The sequence below is a fragment of the Tamandua tetradactyla genome, chromosome 21 (genome assembly GCF_023851605.1).
Source record: "Tamandua tetradactyla isolate mTamTet1 chromosome 21, mTamTet1.pri, whole genome shotgun sequence".
In the NCBI taxonomy this organism is placed as follows: domain Eukaryota; kingdom Metazoa; phylum Chordata; class Mammalia; order Pilosa; family Myrmecophagidae; genus Tamandua; species Tamandua tetradactyla.
This window is the reverse complement of record NC_135347.1, coordinates 54739086-54756424: the sequence shown is the minus strand read 5'-3', so window position 1 is coordinate 54756424 and position 17339 is coordinate 54739086. Positions and strand designations below refer to the sequence as shown.

Here is a 17339-nt window from a genome sequence, read left to right as displayed (position 1 = left end):
CTGAGATTCAAGAACATTTGGGACTAGTTCAGGTTCAAGAGCTTAGTAGGTGGCAGAGCTAGCATCAGAATTCTGCCACTCCCTTATGTTGTCTCTCTAAAGATCTAAGAACCAGAAACTTTTACAGGCTAGCAGCAATGCTCATGTGGTAAAGCAGAAAATACAGTTGAATGTCTGTCAAAAATTAACTTCTCCCCCTCCCCTTTTTTAAAGGAGAGGGCTGCTGGAAATGCCTTTCCCTCTCCTCATCCCCCTGCCACCCCATCCCCTGACCCCAGTTGGCAGGCCCCAGCCAGGACTGCTAAGAAATCTTAAGTCTCCAGACAGGCTGGTCCTGGCTGAAAACAAGGTTGCTGGGGAGCCACAGGGCCAGCAGGGTGAGTCCTGTGCCTGCTGGCCCCATCCATCCCACCACTGCCTGCCCACCTGGGAGAGCTCCTCCTCGGCTGGACAGGCCTGTCACCCAACTTTACTTTAGGAGATCATCCCCAAAATGTGGCCCATTGCTTCAGCTCCTCAAAATGTGAATTGGAGAATACAGGAATAACATAGTCCCTAGTAGTGTGAGTGAATGTGGTGGTTCGAAGCTGTACATTCCTCAGAAGAACATGGCTTAACTGTAATCCATTCCTGTGGGAATGGACCCCCTGTAAGTGGGACCTTTTGATGAGGTTACTGCAGTTAGAGTGTGACCCACCTCATTCAGGATGGGTCTTAATCCTCTCAGTAGAGTCCTTTATAAACAGGATGAACAAAGAGAGAGAGTGTGAGCAAGCCATGTAAGCAAGAAGCTGAAATCAGCACAACCCAGAAGCGAAGGAGAGACCAGCAGATGCCACCATGTGGTGGAAGAGCCGAGGCTCACTGGTAGCAGTCTTCATGAAGAAAGCATCGCCTTGATGATGCCTTGATTTGGACATTTTCTGAGTCTCAAACTGTAAGCTAATGAATTCCCATTGTTTAAGCCAGTGCATTTCATGGTATCTGCTTTGCACGTCCTAGGAAACTAAAACACTGGGGTCCGTCTAAAGTAACCTGTGTCCAAGGCAAGATCAATTCTGGGATTTCACTTATGCAGCTTCAAAGTGGCAGTCGAGAAAGCGGGTGTGAGAACACACCCTATTCATGGCTTAGGTGTGAGACCTGAAGGCAAGTAAATACACTTTGTTCTCAGTTCTCCACCTCCTGTGGCTGATACCCATGGAAGGGAATGTCTCCTTTGTTGGCCTTGTTGGTATTTTTCTGGTTTGATTTTCAGTTTGCTTCAATTGGAGTTTCAAAGTGATTGGGTTCTTCTGAATTTAAATCTCTTTGGATAATGAAGGAAGTAAGAGAATAATGATGAAGAAATATAAAATGTGGTATACTTCTGCTTCTAACAGCATCTTTCTTTATTTCAGGATGGCTTGCGAAGGCTGTCAGGAAATGAGTATGTGTTTACCAAGAGTAAGTTTTCACCTGTCTGCTTGTTACCAGTGTCCCAGCCCTAGTGTTGTGATGACTGTTTGGGGAGAGCCTTGGTGTTTCTTCCAGTTAGTCTCATTTGAGATGCAGCCTGTCTCTGGCTTCCATTTGAAACTATTAAAATGGCCTCATATTAAAATGACCTCTCTGAGCACTGTCAGAATAAGAATCTCACATTTCTATATAATTCAACAGTTAAACTGCATTATTTTTCTATTTGGGAGTCTTGAAGTTTAGTAATGTAGGAGAAGGTTCTTGAAATAAAAATCTCCTTACTCTTGGAAGCTCAAGACTTTGTAGCAGCAACCATGAAGAGGACAAAAGCTCAGAGGCACTTAAGGTCCCCTCATTAACCAGCACCTGCCCCATCTGTTTGCTCAGACATGCACCAGAGTCACAGCCACCTCGCGATGCCAGTGCCTGTCAACGATGTGCCCCCTTGCATTGCCCAATTACTGGATAAGGAGGAAAGCTGGGACTTCAACATCTTTGAATTGGAAACTGTTACACATAAAAGGTATATGACTTCTCTGACTGCTGGCAGGGGAGGATTGATGGCTATAATCAAGACTTTCACATCTGGAAACTTAGAGGGAGACATGTCCTTTCCAAGGGATGACTTGCAGCTTCTGCTTTCTGTGCCATATTGGAGAGTATCAGGAAAGCAGAGAGATGGTATCTCTGAATAGCTCCTTTATGGAAAGAGTGTTAGTGGATAGATGCGGGCTCAGCCTCCTGATGACCAAGGATTGAGGAAACACTGAGTTTCCTTCTCAGATCTACTTGGATCATTGCTTTGTGCTAGTGAGCCAGGAGATCTAAGTATTTTCAGCTCCAAAAGTATTGAATGCCCACCTTACAAAATGCATTTTCAAGCTCTTATTTAGAACCACTAGATTTTTCTCTTGGTCCAGCATGAAGGCAGGGGAAAGATTAGATAGCTCATCAATTCTAGGGTCCTCATATATACCAGGAGAAGCCTGTTTCTTCCTTTGGTCTCTAGGATATGAACGATTTTCCCCTGCAGATGAATAATGTGACTCTAAAGGGATGCAACTTTGCTGAGACTCCCCCCAGACTGTTCCTTTTGTCCTTAGGCTCAGTAACTTTTTCAGGGTTCACAGAGGAAGTGTGGGGTTTAAGTAGAAGTGAAGATAGAGAGGGACATCCAGGGACCTTTCTTGGTTGTCAGAGCTACCAAAGGGCCCATGACCTAGAAGCAACCTAGAAATGATTTGGGTTGACTGGTATGAGGCACTTGGTTGAGAAGCAGTGGTGAGTGAAGAAGAGATGCTCTCTCTCTTCCCAGCTTGGGGAGAAGATGTTTTTATGCCCCTGTGCCTGTGTAGTAAGCATCAGGAGAAAAATGCCTCCATTCCCCAGTATCATCAAAGGAGGTGGTTTCTAGACAAGTGAATGCAATGAACCAACATTTATTTTCCTATTTTGTAGGCCATTGGTTTACCTGGGCTTAAAGGTCTTTTCCCGGTTTGGAGTATGTGAATTTTTAAACTGCCCTGAAACCACTCTTCGGGCCTGGTTCCAAGTGATTGAAGCGAACTACCACCCCTCCAACGCCTACCACAACTCCACCCACGCCGCAGACGTCCTGCACGCCACCGCCTTCTTCCTGGGGAAGGACAGAGTGAAGGTAGAATTCTGATATCATGATTTAGTTACTTGCCTGGACTGGAGATCCAAGATTCAGTCTTAAAATATATTAGACAAACAGCTGTTATACCACCAATCTGACAGAGATGTGTGGCCTAACAAACTGATGGTTTTGGTGTTGTAAAGACATGGCCCTTTCTCTTAGCCCTTCCCTCCCCTTCCCCAAATTCCTAACCTAATAACGTCATAGCAGGGGCTCCTTTACAGGCATGGCTGATCCATGCACCTGTGACCCCTCTGTGACACTGGGTTAGAGGATAGAACTTCATTATTAGTGCAGATGGTTGCCTGGTCTAGGGGTTAAGTTTTGGAATCAGAACCTGTCCATGGCATATTAGAATACAGATAGCAGTGCACCGTGGAGTCTTCTGATATACATACAAGTGTGTGTGCATATGTTGTATATATGCGGATGTGTATATCTGTATGTGCACGACTTCTGCATAGTTCTGAGTGCACTCTGTGTCCCGTCCTTCCTCAGAGCCCAGTACCATCATGTGTGGATGCTGATATGTAGGGCAGCTCTATACAGAGTTCTGGGTACAGCTGACGAGATGCTGCTTTCCCTCCTTCCCAACTCCCTTCACTTGCACAATGAGTTTTGTAATTCCTTTGCTTACAATTAGAAACAAAGCTTAAAATACAGTACACCTGGGAGAAGTGCCATATAGAGACTGAAATGCACACATTAAATCATCTTCTCAGAGTAGGGACTGATGAGGAATTAAGACCTGGGTACATGAGAAGAGTGATAATGGGGCAGGTAGGAGGAGGCAGAAATGGCACCTAAATGGGAGTGGGGATGAAAAGGCCTAACTTGTATCCTTCTCAGTTTTGCCAAAATCTTATCCTGGGTATTCACTCACATCAGCAAGAAGGCAAAGTATGTAGTCTAAGAATGATGCTTTTGAAGATTTTTGCCTTTTACCTTTAAAAAAGGCACCACCAGGCTGTGTTTCCATAACACCTCTCTTTGAGGAGCAAGCACACTTGCAGCTGCCTGATGCAGGCTCCTGTCCCTGCATGCACTTTACACCACACAGGACATCACGCAGCTGGGGCCGCACCTGCCACCTGGGACAGAAGCAGCTCATTAGCTAAGCATCTCCAGCTGCTGCAGCCTGAGTACAGGGGCGTCTCACTTGAGCAGAACCATATAGGAAAACATAGACTCTATGCATGAGAAGACTGCTTGGTCACTTTATCTCCCTTCCCCAAATAACTATTTTTCTTTAAATTGTGAATTCTGCTAATGCATCAGAGTTTGAATTTCTCAAATAACAATAGGAACAAACCCTGACTAATAAAACCCAAGTCATCTATCATCCCTGATTTCCTTACAAGGCTGAAATCCGCAATGGCAAAGCTCCCCATCATTAACCCAGCCATACAGATAATGTGCCAGAGCTCCCCTTCCCCTTCAGTGTTCACGGTCCTTCTCCCCCTCTTCCCTGATCCCCTGGAACCTCTGCAAGTGGAGAGGGCAGCACAGCCGGTGTTCTTTTTTTTTATTCTCTGGGTTTAAGTGACTTTCTATTCTGGATAAGGATTTGTTTGAAAGACTAATCTGAAATGGAGCCCATTCTGGCCAGTGTGCCTCAGTGTGATCCAAATCTACTGCTGGTTAAAGAAAGAAAAGAACTATGTAGCAAGAGGTCTGCACTTGAATGGGTTTGGAGTCTCCAGCTGCAGGTTGGGGGAAGAGATTTTTTCCAGAGATGGCTCACCCCTCTCACAGGAAGGACCCTGCTTCTCTCAGCTGCTAGTGAGTCAGCCCAGTCTTCTTTCCATGCCTTCCACCCGTTTCTTAGTATGTTATTACTTAGCACCCACTAAAACTACAGGACATGACCCATTATTGGTACCTTTGAAAAAGCGCTACCTTCAGTGCTGTTTGGTTTGAAGCAGTGTACGCCGGAAGGAAAGGCACCCCTCATCAAATGTTTGTATTTTCTACCCCAGTTACCTGAATCTGTTTCACTGAAGAGTTTAAAAATAAATTGGCCCTGGACTTCAAGCGATTGAACGTATTCCAGGAGCACTAGTGGAGGTCTAGAGTTTGGGCTGTGGGTCTTCACTGCACTGATGGACTCCCCGCAGCCGTCTGGGGGTTGAGCTTCCCCCTCTGGTAGAGACCCGGCTTGCAGGAAAGCCCTCGCGGCCCGAAGCCACAGCCGTGGGCGTGGCCAGTCCTCCTTGCTCGCTGGAGCGTGGCAGGCCTGGGCTGTTCCTGCCTGTGGCCCCTGTCCGGCGCGCGGCCTGTGCCTCCTCCTGTCCGGCGCGCGGCCTGTGCTCTCCTCCTGTCCGGCCCTGTCTGGCGGGCGGCCTGTGCTCTCCCGGCCACAGCGCGGCCTCTGGTCTCCCGGCCAGAGCACAGTCTGTGGTCTCCGTCCGCAGCCTCGGGGGCAGCTCTGGGAAATGCACACAGTGCGCGCATCCCTCCCTCCGGCCTCACTGAGGGACCGCTTTCCCCTCAATACCCTTCAGCCACAAAGACTCTCTTAAGTTTCCAGAGTAAACCACTTTTCTTTTCCTCAGGCGCTTTGTATGCGCGGTTCTTTCTTCCTGGAATTTTCTCTCTGGCCACTTTTTGCCTGACCAGTCCCTGCTTTTCCGTAAGCCTGACCCTCCTCCAGCCTTGTGCTGTCCGGCATGCTAGCTGTTAGCCACACGTGGCTATTTAAATTTAGCTAAAATTAAATTTTAAAACTTTGAATTTCACTTCCTTTGTGGCACTTGTCACAGTTTAAATGGTCAGTAGTCACAGCTGATGAGCGGGTACCATATTGGACAGTGTAAATATAAAACATTTTCATCCCCACAGAAGGGTTATTGGACAGGACTATAGACAAGATCAAAGCATCTGTAAGAGTTCCTTCTTAGCAATCTCTCAGGAAATTGCTTCTATTTCTGTGTTTTTCAACATGTTTGTGCTTCCTCCTCTAGATCGTGATTCCATTAGCACAGGGTCCATGCCTGTTTAGCTCCTGCACCAGGCATAGCTGACACCAGCAGCCACGCCGTGCGTGATAACAGAATGAATCCACAAAGCTAGCTCACTCGATAACTTCTTCCTGCAGGCTGTACAAGCTAAGAAGATATGTTGTCTCCTTTGATGCTCTGGTTTGAATTCTTTTATTACTACATAATAATGAGAGCTCCAGAAACAAGACTTCCCTTTTTGCCCGCTAGCCCAGAGTTAACTTTCTTCTCAGCTGCAGGAATACCCTTAGCCTAGGTTTTCCTGATAAAATTATTCTCTTCTCCCTTGATCTTTTTTTTTTTTTTTACTGCTTCACTCTAATCCTTTTACCTCTGTGTGAAGAGTTTTGTTGTATCTGTGCTACTTACTGCCAGTACTCTCAAAATCTTTTCAAAAGTAGGCAGTTAAGGAATAAATGTGATCATAGGCCACTTTCTGTTGTGTCTGCTCTTGGAGGAGAGTTATGGCATTAGAACAACCCAGCAGGGAATTCAAAAGACCTGTCCATTTGGATTCTTTCCTTAAGGAAGCTGGAGTGATTGGGCTGCAGAAAAAAATGAGGTATTTATTTAACTGTAGCTTAGATTTCCATTGTATTCCAGATAACTCACAGTCCAGCAAGGTGACATGATCTGTCCTAGGTCGTCTCTCAACTTCTACAAACCAGGGAAGGCTTATCTGGTTAAGAGAACATTGTGACAGATCTCGGCGAGCGCTCTCAGTAGGTGGGATGGATGTGTGTGTCAGGCCTTTCTCAGTGAGCTGTGTCCACCTTTCCTCTTGTCCGCCCCAGGGAAGCCTGGATCAGCTGGATGAGGTGGCAGCGCTGATTGCTGCCACAGTCCACGACGTGGACCACCCCGGAAGGACCAATTCTTTCCTGTGCAATGCAGGCAGTGAACTTGCTGTGCTCTACAATGACACTGCTGTCCTGGAGAGTCACCACACAGCCCTGGCCTTCCAGCTCACAGTCAAGGACAGCAAGTGCAACATTTTCAAGAATATTGACAGGTTCGTTGTGCTTGGGCTCCTGTGCTTGGCTGTGTGGAGCTTAAGTGGGAACTTAGTTTTCCCAACTTTTCAAAGTACTTAGCTTCATTTTGAGGGAAAGAACTGGAAGGGGGAAATAAGAACTGTCATACCATTGTATCAGATGATAAAATAACCCTGCCCTTATAAACATAATGTTACTTTTCAGATGGCTTTCATATTTTTCTTTATAAAATTATTATCTGGTGCCCCAGTATATGATCTCTCCTGGAGAATGTTCTGTGAGCACTTAAGAAGTTTGTAGAGCCTTCTGTTTAGGGGCACAGCTATCTGTATATGTCCGTCAGGTCTAATTCATATGCCATGTTATTTAGGTTCACTGCTGACTTACTGATCCTATGTCTAGTTGTTCTGTCTAGTGAAGAGAGCAGCGTGTTGAAGCCCCCCACTGTTAACGTAGAAATGTCTGTCGCTCCCTTCACTTTTGCTAGTGTTTGCCATTGGAGCTTCTTGACTGGGTGCATAGACATTTATGACTTATTTCTTCTTGGTGAATTATCCCTTTTATTAATATATAGTGTCCTTCTTTGTCTCTTATAAGAGCTTTACCTTTAAAATCTATTTTATCTGTTAGTAGTATAGCTACTCTTACTTTTTTGTGTGGTTATTGCTTGTATAGAATATCTTTTTCCATCCACTCCTTTGAACCTATTTGTATCTTTGGGTCTAAAGTGAGTGAGTCTCTTATAAACAGCAGATGGATCATATTTTTTTTTTTATCCGTTCTGCTAATCTGTGTCACTTTATAGGGGAATTTAATCCATTAACATTCAGTGTTATTACAAAAAGCTGCCCTTCATTTTATCCCTTAGCTTTTGTCAGGTCTTGCTTTTTTTCTCTCTTTTTATCCTTTTATAATTGCCTTTAATGATAATCATCATTTTTATATTCTCCTTCAATCTCTCTTTTTTTTCAGCTGACAGAACTCCCTTTAGTATTTCTTTCAGAGCAGGTCTCTTGATAACAAATTCACTGTTTGTTTATTTGTGAAAATTTTAAATTCCCCCTCACTTTTGAAGTACAGTTTTGCTGGATAAAAATTCTTGGCTACGGAGGAGGCACCCATAACTTGTGGAGTACTTGGGCCACGTGGAATGAGTTAGTGAAATTGAAAGATGTATTTATAGAATTTACTCAGGCAGAGTGGGTCATGCTGGATTCATCCCAGAGAAGGCTGCTCAGAGATGTGATGCTGGAGAATATCAGTCATCTGCTCTCAGTAGGCACTGGGAATTGAATCTGGGCCTCTGGCATGGCACGCAAGTATTCTGTCACGGAGCCACCATCACACCACCGTGAGTTAACTTTTCTAAAGGTTGTAAAACAAAGATGGTGAATTCTGTCCAATGATTCTTCAGCATCAGTCTGGATGATTAATTCGTCCTCCAGAGCAGCTACTAAATAACCAGAAACAGTACAGAACAGCTCCCGGAGCCACGACAGTGACCACACACACAGCGTACCCCAGTCTGGACCACCTGCGAGTCTCCGGAACAGTGAGTTCCCCAAGCCGCGCGCAGTTTCCCCAAGCCATGGCGCCCAGCGCCCCTCCCCGACAGGTGGTTTCCGGGAGGGAAAGGAAAGAGTCTCTAACAGTAGCAGGAACTAAGTCCAACCAAACACCAATTGTGGCATTAATAAACAAATTCTGAATACTATAAATAGGCCCCGAGCTCAGGCGAAACTGGTCAAGGCGGAGGTCGCCTATTGGGCTAACCGAAAAAGAGGAATGGGGACGAAACGGAGCCTTCTGAGGCAGTTTCTACAGAGGCTTGGCTGCCTCTGGATTCAGCTGCAACTGCCCCAAACGCAGAAACAGGCTGCTTTCAGGGCTGTCTCCCACCTGAACCTTCCCCATGGGATGGGTGAAACACAACTCAGGTGGAATCTCTTTCTCAAGGAATTCAGACCCCAGGGCTTCGCAATTTGAAGCCATTAAAACCAGCCTACAACCTTTCCTCTGTCTCCACCACGCCCCCAGCAGGGAGAGCCTTCCAAAGCTAAAGGACCACAACATCTTTTGCTGGTGGGACCCACAGGCAGACAAGCGCCACATACTGGGCAAGATAAGAAAAACAGAGCCCAGAGACTTTACCGGAAAGTCGTTCAACCTGCTGGATCTCACACGCAGGGAAAACTAACGCAGGTGATTCCTTACCCCCAAAAGGAGGCTAGCTTAGTCCGGGAAAACCCGGCTGGAGTCTGTAATACCTATGTAGACCCTCCTAAGGGTGGGGAGGGAAAAGGCACATTACAAGCAGGACAAGAAACAAGAAAACAACTGAAAAATTACCCTCTGTTAAACAAAACTTAAGCTAGAGGCCCAGAAAAAGCTGAACTGAAGGTCAATGAACAGATAACTAACAAACTCATCTAGCAAGAAAACCCTAGGTAAGATAAGTGAAAGTAATCTCCAGAATAAGCTAATTAAGGTAATCAAATGTCCAGACACCAGCAAAAAATAACAAATCACACCAGGAAAATTGAAGATATGGCCCAGTCAAAGGAACAAACCAGTAGTTCAAATGAGATAACGGAGCTGAGACAACTAATTCTGAATATACGAACAGAAATGGAAAACCTCTTCAAAAACCAAATCAGTAAATTGAGGGAGGACATGAAGAAGGCAAGGAATGAACAAAAAGAAGAAACGGAAAGTCTGAAAAAACAAATCACAGAACTTATGGGAATGAAAGATACAGTAGAAGAGATGAAAAAAACAATGGAAACCTACAATGGTAGATTTCAAGAGACAGAGGTTAGAAGTAGTGAACTGGAGGATGGGACATCTGAATTCCAAAAAGAAACAGAAACTATCTGGAAAAGAATGGAAAAATTTGAACAGGGTATCAGGGAACTCAAGGACAATGTGAACCGCACAAATATACGTGTTGTGGGTGTCCCAGAAGGAGAAGAGAAGGGAAAAGGAGGAGAAAAACTAATGGAAGAAATTATCACTGAAAATTTCCCAACTCTTATGAAAGACCTAAAATTACAGATCCAAGAAGTGCAGCACACCCCAAAGAGATTAGACCCAAATAGGCGTTCCCCAAGACACTTACTAGTTAGAATATCAGAGGTCAAAGAGAAAGAGAGGATCTTGAAAGCAGCGAGACAGAAGCAATCCATCACATACAAGGGAAACCCAATAAGACTATGTGTAGATTTCTCAGCAGAAACCATGGAGGCTAGAAGACAGTGGGATGATATATTTAAATTACTAAATGAGAAAAACTGCCAACCAAGACTCCTATATCCAGCAAAATTGTCCTTCAAAAATGAGGGAGAAATTAAAACATTCTCAGACAAAAAGTCACTGAGAGAATTTGTGACCAAGAGACCAGCTCTGCAAGAAATACTAAAGGGAGCACTAGAGTCAGATACAAAAAGAAGAGAGAGGCATGGAGAAGAGTGTAGAAAGAAGGAAAGTCAGATATGATATATATAATACAAAAGGCAAAATGGTAGAGAAAGTACTACCCAAACAGTAATAACACTAAATGTTAATGGGCTGAATTTCCCAATCAAAAGATATAGACTGGCAGAATGGATTAAAAAACAGGATCCTGACTTCCGGAGAAGATGGCGGCTTAGTAAGACGCGCGGGTCTTAGTTCCTCCTCCAGAAAAGCAACTAAAGAAACAGAAACAATACAAAACAGCTCCCGGAGTCATGACAGAGACCAAAAAAGACAGCGTACCCCATTCTGGAACGGCTGAACGGGTAGGGAGAATCCACTGCTGTGAGATACCCGAGGGGTGCACGTTTTCCCGGCTGGGGTGGCTGGCGTCTGGGGTCCCCTCCACGCACGTGGCTCCCCGGTCTGACTGGGAACATTGGATAGCGGGGCCCTCCCGTCACGCTTGGCGTCTCGGGCCAGCTGGGCAATTTGGACCGGCACTCCCCCAAGCCACGGCCAGCGACCCCCGCCTCCACGCGCGGTTTCCCGGGCTGACTGCACCGCAGACAAACGACCGCCACGAGCGCCACCTACTGGGCAGGAAAAGAAAAACAGAGCCCAGAGATTCCACAGAAAAACCTTTCAACCAGCTGGGTCCCACACCCAGGGAGATCTGATCAAATGCCCAGACACCAGCAGAAAATAATGGATGACGCTCGGAAAATTGAAGATATGGCCCAATCAAAGGAACAAACCAATAGTTCAAATGAGATACAGGAGCTGAGACAACTAATGCTGAATATACGAACAGAAATGGAAAAACTCTTCAAAAACCAAATCAATAAATTGAGGGAGGACATGAAGAAGATATGGGCTGAACAAAAAGAAGAAATAGAAAATCTGAAAAAACAAATCACAGAACTTGTGGGAGTGAAGGACAAAGAAGAAAAAATGGAAAAAACAATGGATACCTACAATGGTAGATCTAAAGAGACAGAAGCTACAATTAGTGAACTGGAGGATGGAACAACTGAATTCCAAAAAGAAACAGAAACTATAGGGAAAAGAATGGAAAAACTTGAGCAGGGAATCAGGGAACTGAATGACAATATGAAGCGCACAAATATACGTGTTGTGGGTGTCCCAGAAGGAGAAGAGAAGGGAAAAGGAGGAGAAAAACTAATGGAAGAAATTATCACTGAAAATTTCCCAACTCTTATGAAAGACCTAAATATACAGATCCAAGAAGTGCAGCGCACCCCAAAGAGATTAGACCCAAATAGGCGTTCTCCAAGACATTTACTAGTTAGAATGTCAGAGGTCAAAGAGAAAGAGAGGATCTTGAAAGCAGCAAGAGAAAAACAATCCATCACATACAAGGGAAACCCAATAAGACTATGTGTAGATTTCTCAGCAGAAACCATGGAAGCTAGAAGACAGTGGGATGATATATTTAAATCACTAAAAGAGAAAAACTGCCAACCAAGACTCCTATATCCAGCAAAATTGTCCTTCAAAAATGAAGGAGAAATTAAAACATTTATAGACAAAAAGTCACTGAGAGAATTTGTGACCAAGAGACCAGCTCTGCAAGAAATACTAAAGGGAGCACTAGAGTCAGATACGAAAAGACAGAAGAGAGAGGTATGGAGTAAAGTGTAGAAAGAAGGAAAATCAGATATGATATATATAATACAAAAGCCAAAATGGTAGAGGAAAATATTATCCAAACAGTAATAACACTAAAAGTTAATGGACTGAATTTCCCAATCAAAAGACATAGAATGGCAGAATGGATTACGACCCAGCAATACCACTGCTAGGTATCTACTCAAAGGACTTAAGGGCAAAGACACGGACGGACATTTGCACACCAGTGTTTATAGCAGCATTATCTACAACTTCAAAGAGATGGAAACAGCCAAAATGCCCATCAACAGACGAGTGGCTAAACAAACTGTGGCGTATACCTACGATGGAATATTATGCAGCTTTAAGACAGACTAAACTTATGAAGCATGTAATAACATAGATGGACCTAGAGAACATTATGCTGAGTGAGTCTAGCCAAAAACTAAAGGACAAATACTGTATGGTCCCACTGATGTGAACCGACATTCGAGAATCAGCTTGGACTATATCATTGGTAACAGAGACCAGCAGGAGTTAGAAACAGGGTAAGATAATGGGTAATTGGAGATGAAGGGATACAGACTGTGCAACAGGACTAGATACAAAAACTCAAAAATGGACAGCACAATAATACCTAAGTGTAATGTAACTAGGTTGGAACACTGAATGAAGCTGCACCTGAAATATGGTTTTTCGTTTGTTTGTTTGTGTGTTTGTATCTTTTGTTTTTGTTTTTTTCTTTTTCCTTTTTATATATATATATATTATTAGTATTATTATTTTAATTCTCTTCTCTATATTAACATTCTATATCTTTTTCTGCTGTTTTGCTAGTTCTTTTCCTAAATCGATGCAAATGTACTAAGAAATGATGATCATACATCTATGTGATGATACTAGGAATTACTGAGTGCATGTGTAGAATGGAATGATTTCTAAATGTTGTGTTAATTTCTTTTCTTTTTTTTGATTAATAAAAAAATTAAAAAAAAAAAAAAAAACAAAAACAGGATCCTTCTATATGCTGTCTACAGGAAACTCATCTTAGACCCAAAGATAAACATAGGTTGAAAGTGAAAGGTTGGGAAAAGATATTTCATGCAAATAACAACCAGAAAGGAGCAGGAGTAGCTATACTAATATCCAACAAATTAGATTTCAAATATAAAACAGTTAAAAGAGACAAAGAAGAATACTATCTACTAATAAAAGGAACAATTCAACAAGAAGACATAACAACCATAAATATTTATGCACCGAACCAGAATGCCCCAAAATACATGAGGCATACACTGCAAATACTGAAAAGGGAAATAGACACATCTACCATAATAGTTGGAGACTTCAATTCCCCACTCATCAATACATCTAGACAGAACATCTAGACAGAGGATAATAAAGAAACAGAGAATTTGAATATTGCAATAAATGAGCTAGACTTAACAGACATTTATAGGACATTACACCCCACAACAGCAGGATACACCTTTTTCTCAAGTGCTCATGGATCATTCTCAAAGATAGATCATATGCTGGGTCACAAACAAGTCTCAACAAAGTTAAAAAGATGGAAATCATACACAACACTTTCTCAGATCATAAAGGAATGAAGTTGGAAATCAATAATAGGCAGAGTGCTAGAAAATTCAGAAATACGTGGAGGCTCAACAACACACTCTTAAACAACCAGTGGGTCAAGGAAGAAATTACAAGAGAAATTAGTAAATATCTCTAGGTGAATGAAAATGAAAACACAACATATCAAAACCTATGGGATGCAGCAAAGGCAGTGCTAAGAGGGAAATTTATTGCCCTAAATGCCTATATCAGAAAAGAAGAAAGGGCAAAAATTCGGAAATTAACTGTCCACTTGGAAGAACTGGAGAAAGAGCAGCAAACTAACCCCAAAGCAAGCAAAAGGAAAGAAATAACAAAGATTAGAGCAGAAATAAATGAAATTGAGGACATGAAAACAATAGAGAAAATCAATAAGACCAGAAGTTGGTTCTATGAGAAAATCAACAAGATTGATGGGCCCTTAGCAAGATTGACAAAAAGAAGAAGAGAGAGGACGCAAATAAATAAGATCAGAAATGGAAGAGGAGACATAATCACTGACCCCACAGAAATAAAGGAGGTAATTATAGGATACTGTGAACAACTTTATGCTAATAAATACAACAATGTAGATGAAATGGACAAGTTCCTAGAAAGGCATGAACAACCAACTTTGACTCAAGAAGAAATAGATGACCTCAACAAACCAATCACAAGTAAAGAAATTGAATCAGTCATTCAAAAGCTTCCCAAAAAGAAAAGTCCAGGACCAGACGGCTTCACATGTGAATTCTACCAAACATTCCAGAAAGAATTAGTACCAACTCTGCTCAAACTCATCAAAAAAATCAAAGTGGAGGGAAAGCTACCTAATTCATTCTATGAAGCCAACATCACCCTCATACCAAAACCAGGCAAAGATATTACAAAAAAAAGAAAACTACAGACCAATCTCTCTAATGAATATAGATGCAAAAATCCTCAACAAAATTCTAGCAAATCGAATCCAGCAACACATTAAAAGAATTATACATCATGACCAAGTAGGATTCATCCCAGGTATGCAAGGATGGTTCAACATAAGAAAATCAATTAATGTAATACACCATATCAACAAATCAAAGCAGAAAAATCACATGATCATCTCAATTGATGCAGAGAAGGCATTCGACAAGATTCAACATCCTTTCCTGTTGAAAACACTTCAAAAGATAGGAATACAAGGGAACTTCCTTAAAATGATAGAGGGAATATATGAAAAACCCACAGCTAATATCATCCTCAATGGGGAAAAATTGAAAACTTTCCCCCTAAGATCAGGAACAAGACAAGGATGTCCACTATCACCACTGTTATTCAACATCGTGTTGGAAGTTCTAGCCAGAGCAATTAGACAAGAAAAAGAAATACAGGGCATCAAAATTGGAAAGGAAGAAGTAGAACTATCACTGTTTGCAGATGATATGATACTATATGTCGAAAACCCTGAAAAATCCACAGCAAAACTACTAGAGCTAATAAACGAGTACAGCAAAGTAGCAGGTTACAAGATCAACATTCAAAAATCTGTAGTGTTTCTATACACTAGCAATGAACAAGCTGAGGGGGAAATCAAGAAATGAATTCTATGTACAATTGCAACTAAAAGAATAGAATACTTAGGAATAAATTTAACTAAAGAGACAAAAGACCTATACAAAGAAAACTACAAGAAACTGTTAAAAGAAATCACAGAAGACCTAAATAGATGGAAGGGCATACCATGTTCATGGATTGGAAGACTAAATGTAGTTAAGATGTCAATTCTACCTAAATTGATTTACAGATTCAACACAATACCAATCAAAATCCCAACAACTTACTTTTCAGAAATAGAAAAACCAATAAGCAAATTTATCTGGAAGGGCAGGGTGCCCCGAATTACTGAAAGTATCTTGAGGAAAAAAAACGAAGCTGGAGGTCTCACACTGCTGGACTTTAAGGCATATTATGAAGCCACAGTGGTCAAAACCGCATGGTACTGTCATAAAGATAGATGTATTGACCAATGGAATCGAATAGAGTGTTCAGATATAGACCCTCTCGTCTATGGACATTTGATCTTTGATAAGGCAGTCAAGCCAACTCCCCTGAGACAGAACAGTCTCTTCAATAAATGGTGCCTAGAGAACTGGATATCCATATGCAAAAGAATGAAAGAGGACCCGTATCTCACGCCTTATATAAAAGTTAACTCAAAATGGATCAAAAATCTAAACATTAGGTCTAAGACCATAAAACAGTTAGAGGAAAATGTAGGGAGATATCTTATGAATCTTATAATTGGAGGCTGGTTTATGGACCTTACACCTAAAGCAAGAGCACTGAAGAAAGAAAGAAAGAAATGGGAGCTCCTCAAAATTAAACACTTTTGTGCATCAAAGAACTTCATCAAGAAAGTAAAAAGACAGCCTACACAATGGGAGACAATATTTGGAAACGACATATCAGATAAAGGTCTAGTATCCAGAATTTAAAAAGAGATTGTTCAACTCAACAACAAAAAGACAGCCAATCCAATTACAAAATGGGGAAAAGACTTGAGCAGACACTTCTCAGAAGAGGAAATACAAATGGCCAAAAGGCACATGAAGAGATGCTCAATGTCCCTGGCCATTAGAGAAATGCAAATCAAAACCACAATGAGATATCATCTCACACCCACCAGAATGGCCATTATCAACAAAACAGAAAATGACAAGTGCTGGAGAGGATGTGGAGAAAGAGGCACACTTATCCACTGTTGGTGGGAATGTCAAAGGGTGCAACCACTGTGGAAGGCAGTTAGGCGGTTCCTCAAAAAGCTGAGTATAGAATTGCCATACGACCCAGCAATACCATTGCTAGGTATCTACTCAGAGGACTTAAGGGCAAAGACACAAACGGACATTTGCACACCAATGTTTATAGCAGCATTATTTACAATTGCAAGGAGATGGAAACAGCCAAAATGTCCATCAACAGACAAGTGGCTAAACAAACTGTGGTATATACATACGATGGAATCTTATGCAGCTCTAAGACAGAATAAACTTATGAAGTATGTAACAACATGGATGGACCTAGAGACATTATGCTGAGTGAGACTAGCCAAAAACTAAAGGACAAATACTGTATGGTCTCACTGATATGAACCGACATTAGTGAATAAACTTGCAATATGTCATTGGTAACAGAGACCATCAGGAGATAGAAATAGGGTAAGATAGTGCGTAATTGGAGCTGAATGGATACGGACTGTGCAACAGGACTGGATAGAAAAACTCAGAAATGGACAGCACAATACTACCTAACTGTAATGTAATTATGTTAAAACACTGAATGAAGCTGCATGTGAGAATGATAGAGGGAGGAGTGCTGGGGACATAAAGGAAATCAGAAAGAAAGATAGATGGTAAAGATCGAGATGGTATAATCTAGGAAGACCTAGAGTGTATAATAATAGTGAAATGTACAGTGTACAAATTTTAAAAATGTTTTTGCATGAGGAAGAACAAAGGATTGTCATTATTGCAGGGTGCTGAAAATAGATGATAACTAATA

The 17339-nt window shown here is 42.2% G+C and overlaps 1 protein-coding gene across 10 annotated transcripts in view; it reads left to right on the top strand.

Annotated features, from left to right (window-relative positions):
- The window catches only part of PDE8B (phosphodiesterase 8B), a 303711-nt gene that overhangs the window by 266308 nt on the left and 20064 nt on the right, over positions 1-17339 (top strand). For all 10 annotated transcript variants that reach the window (XM_077139368.1, XM_077139372.1, XM_077139365.1 and 7 more), the window contains 4 exons: positions 1401-1446; positions 1846-1981; positions 2917-3115; positions 6912-7129. In XM_077139368.1, coding sequence (XP_076995483.1) covers positions 1401-1446; positions 1846-1981; positions 2917-3115; positions 6912-7129 — 599 coding nt within the window. The remainder of the gene's footprint in view (positions 1-1400; positions 1447-1845; positions 1982-2916; positions 3116-6911; positions 7130-17339) is intronic.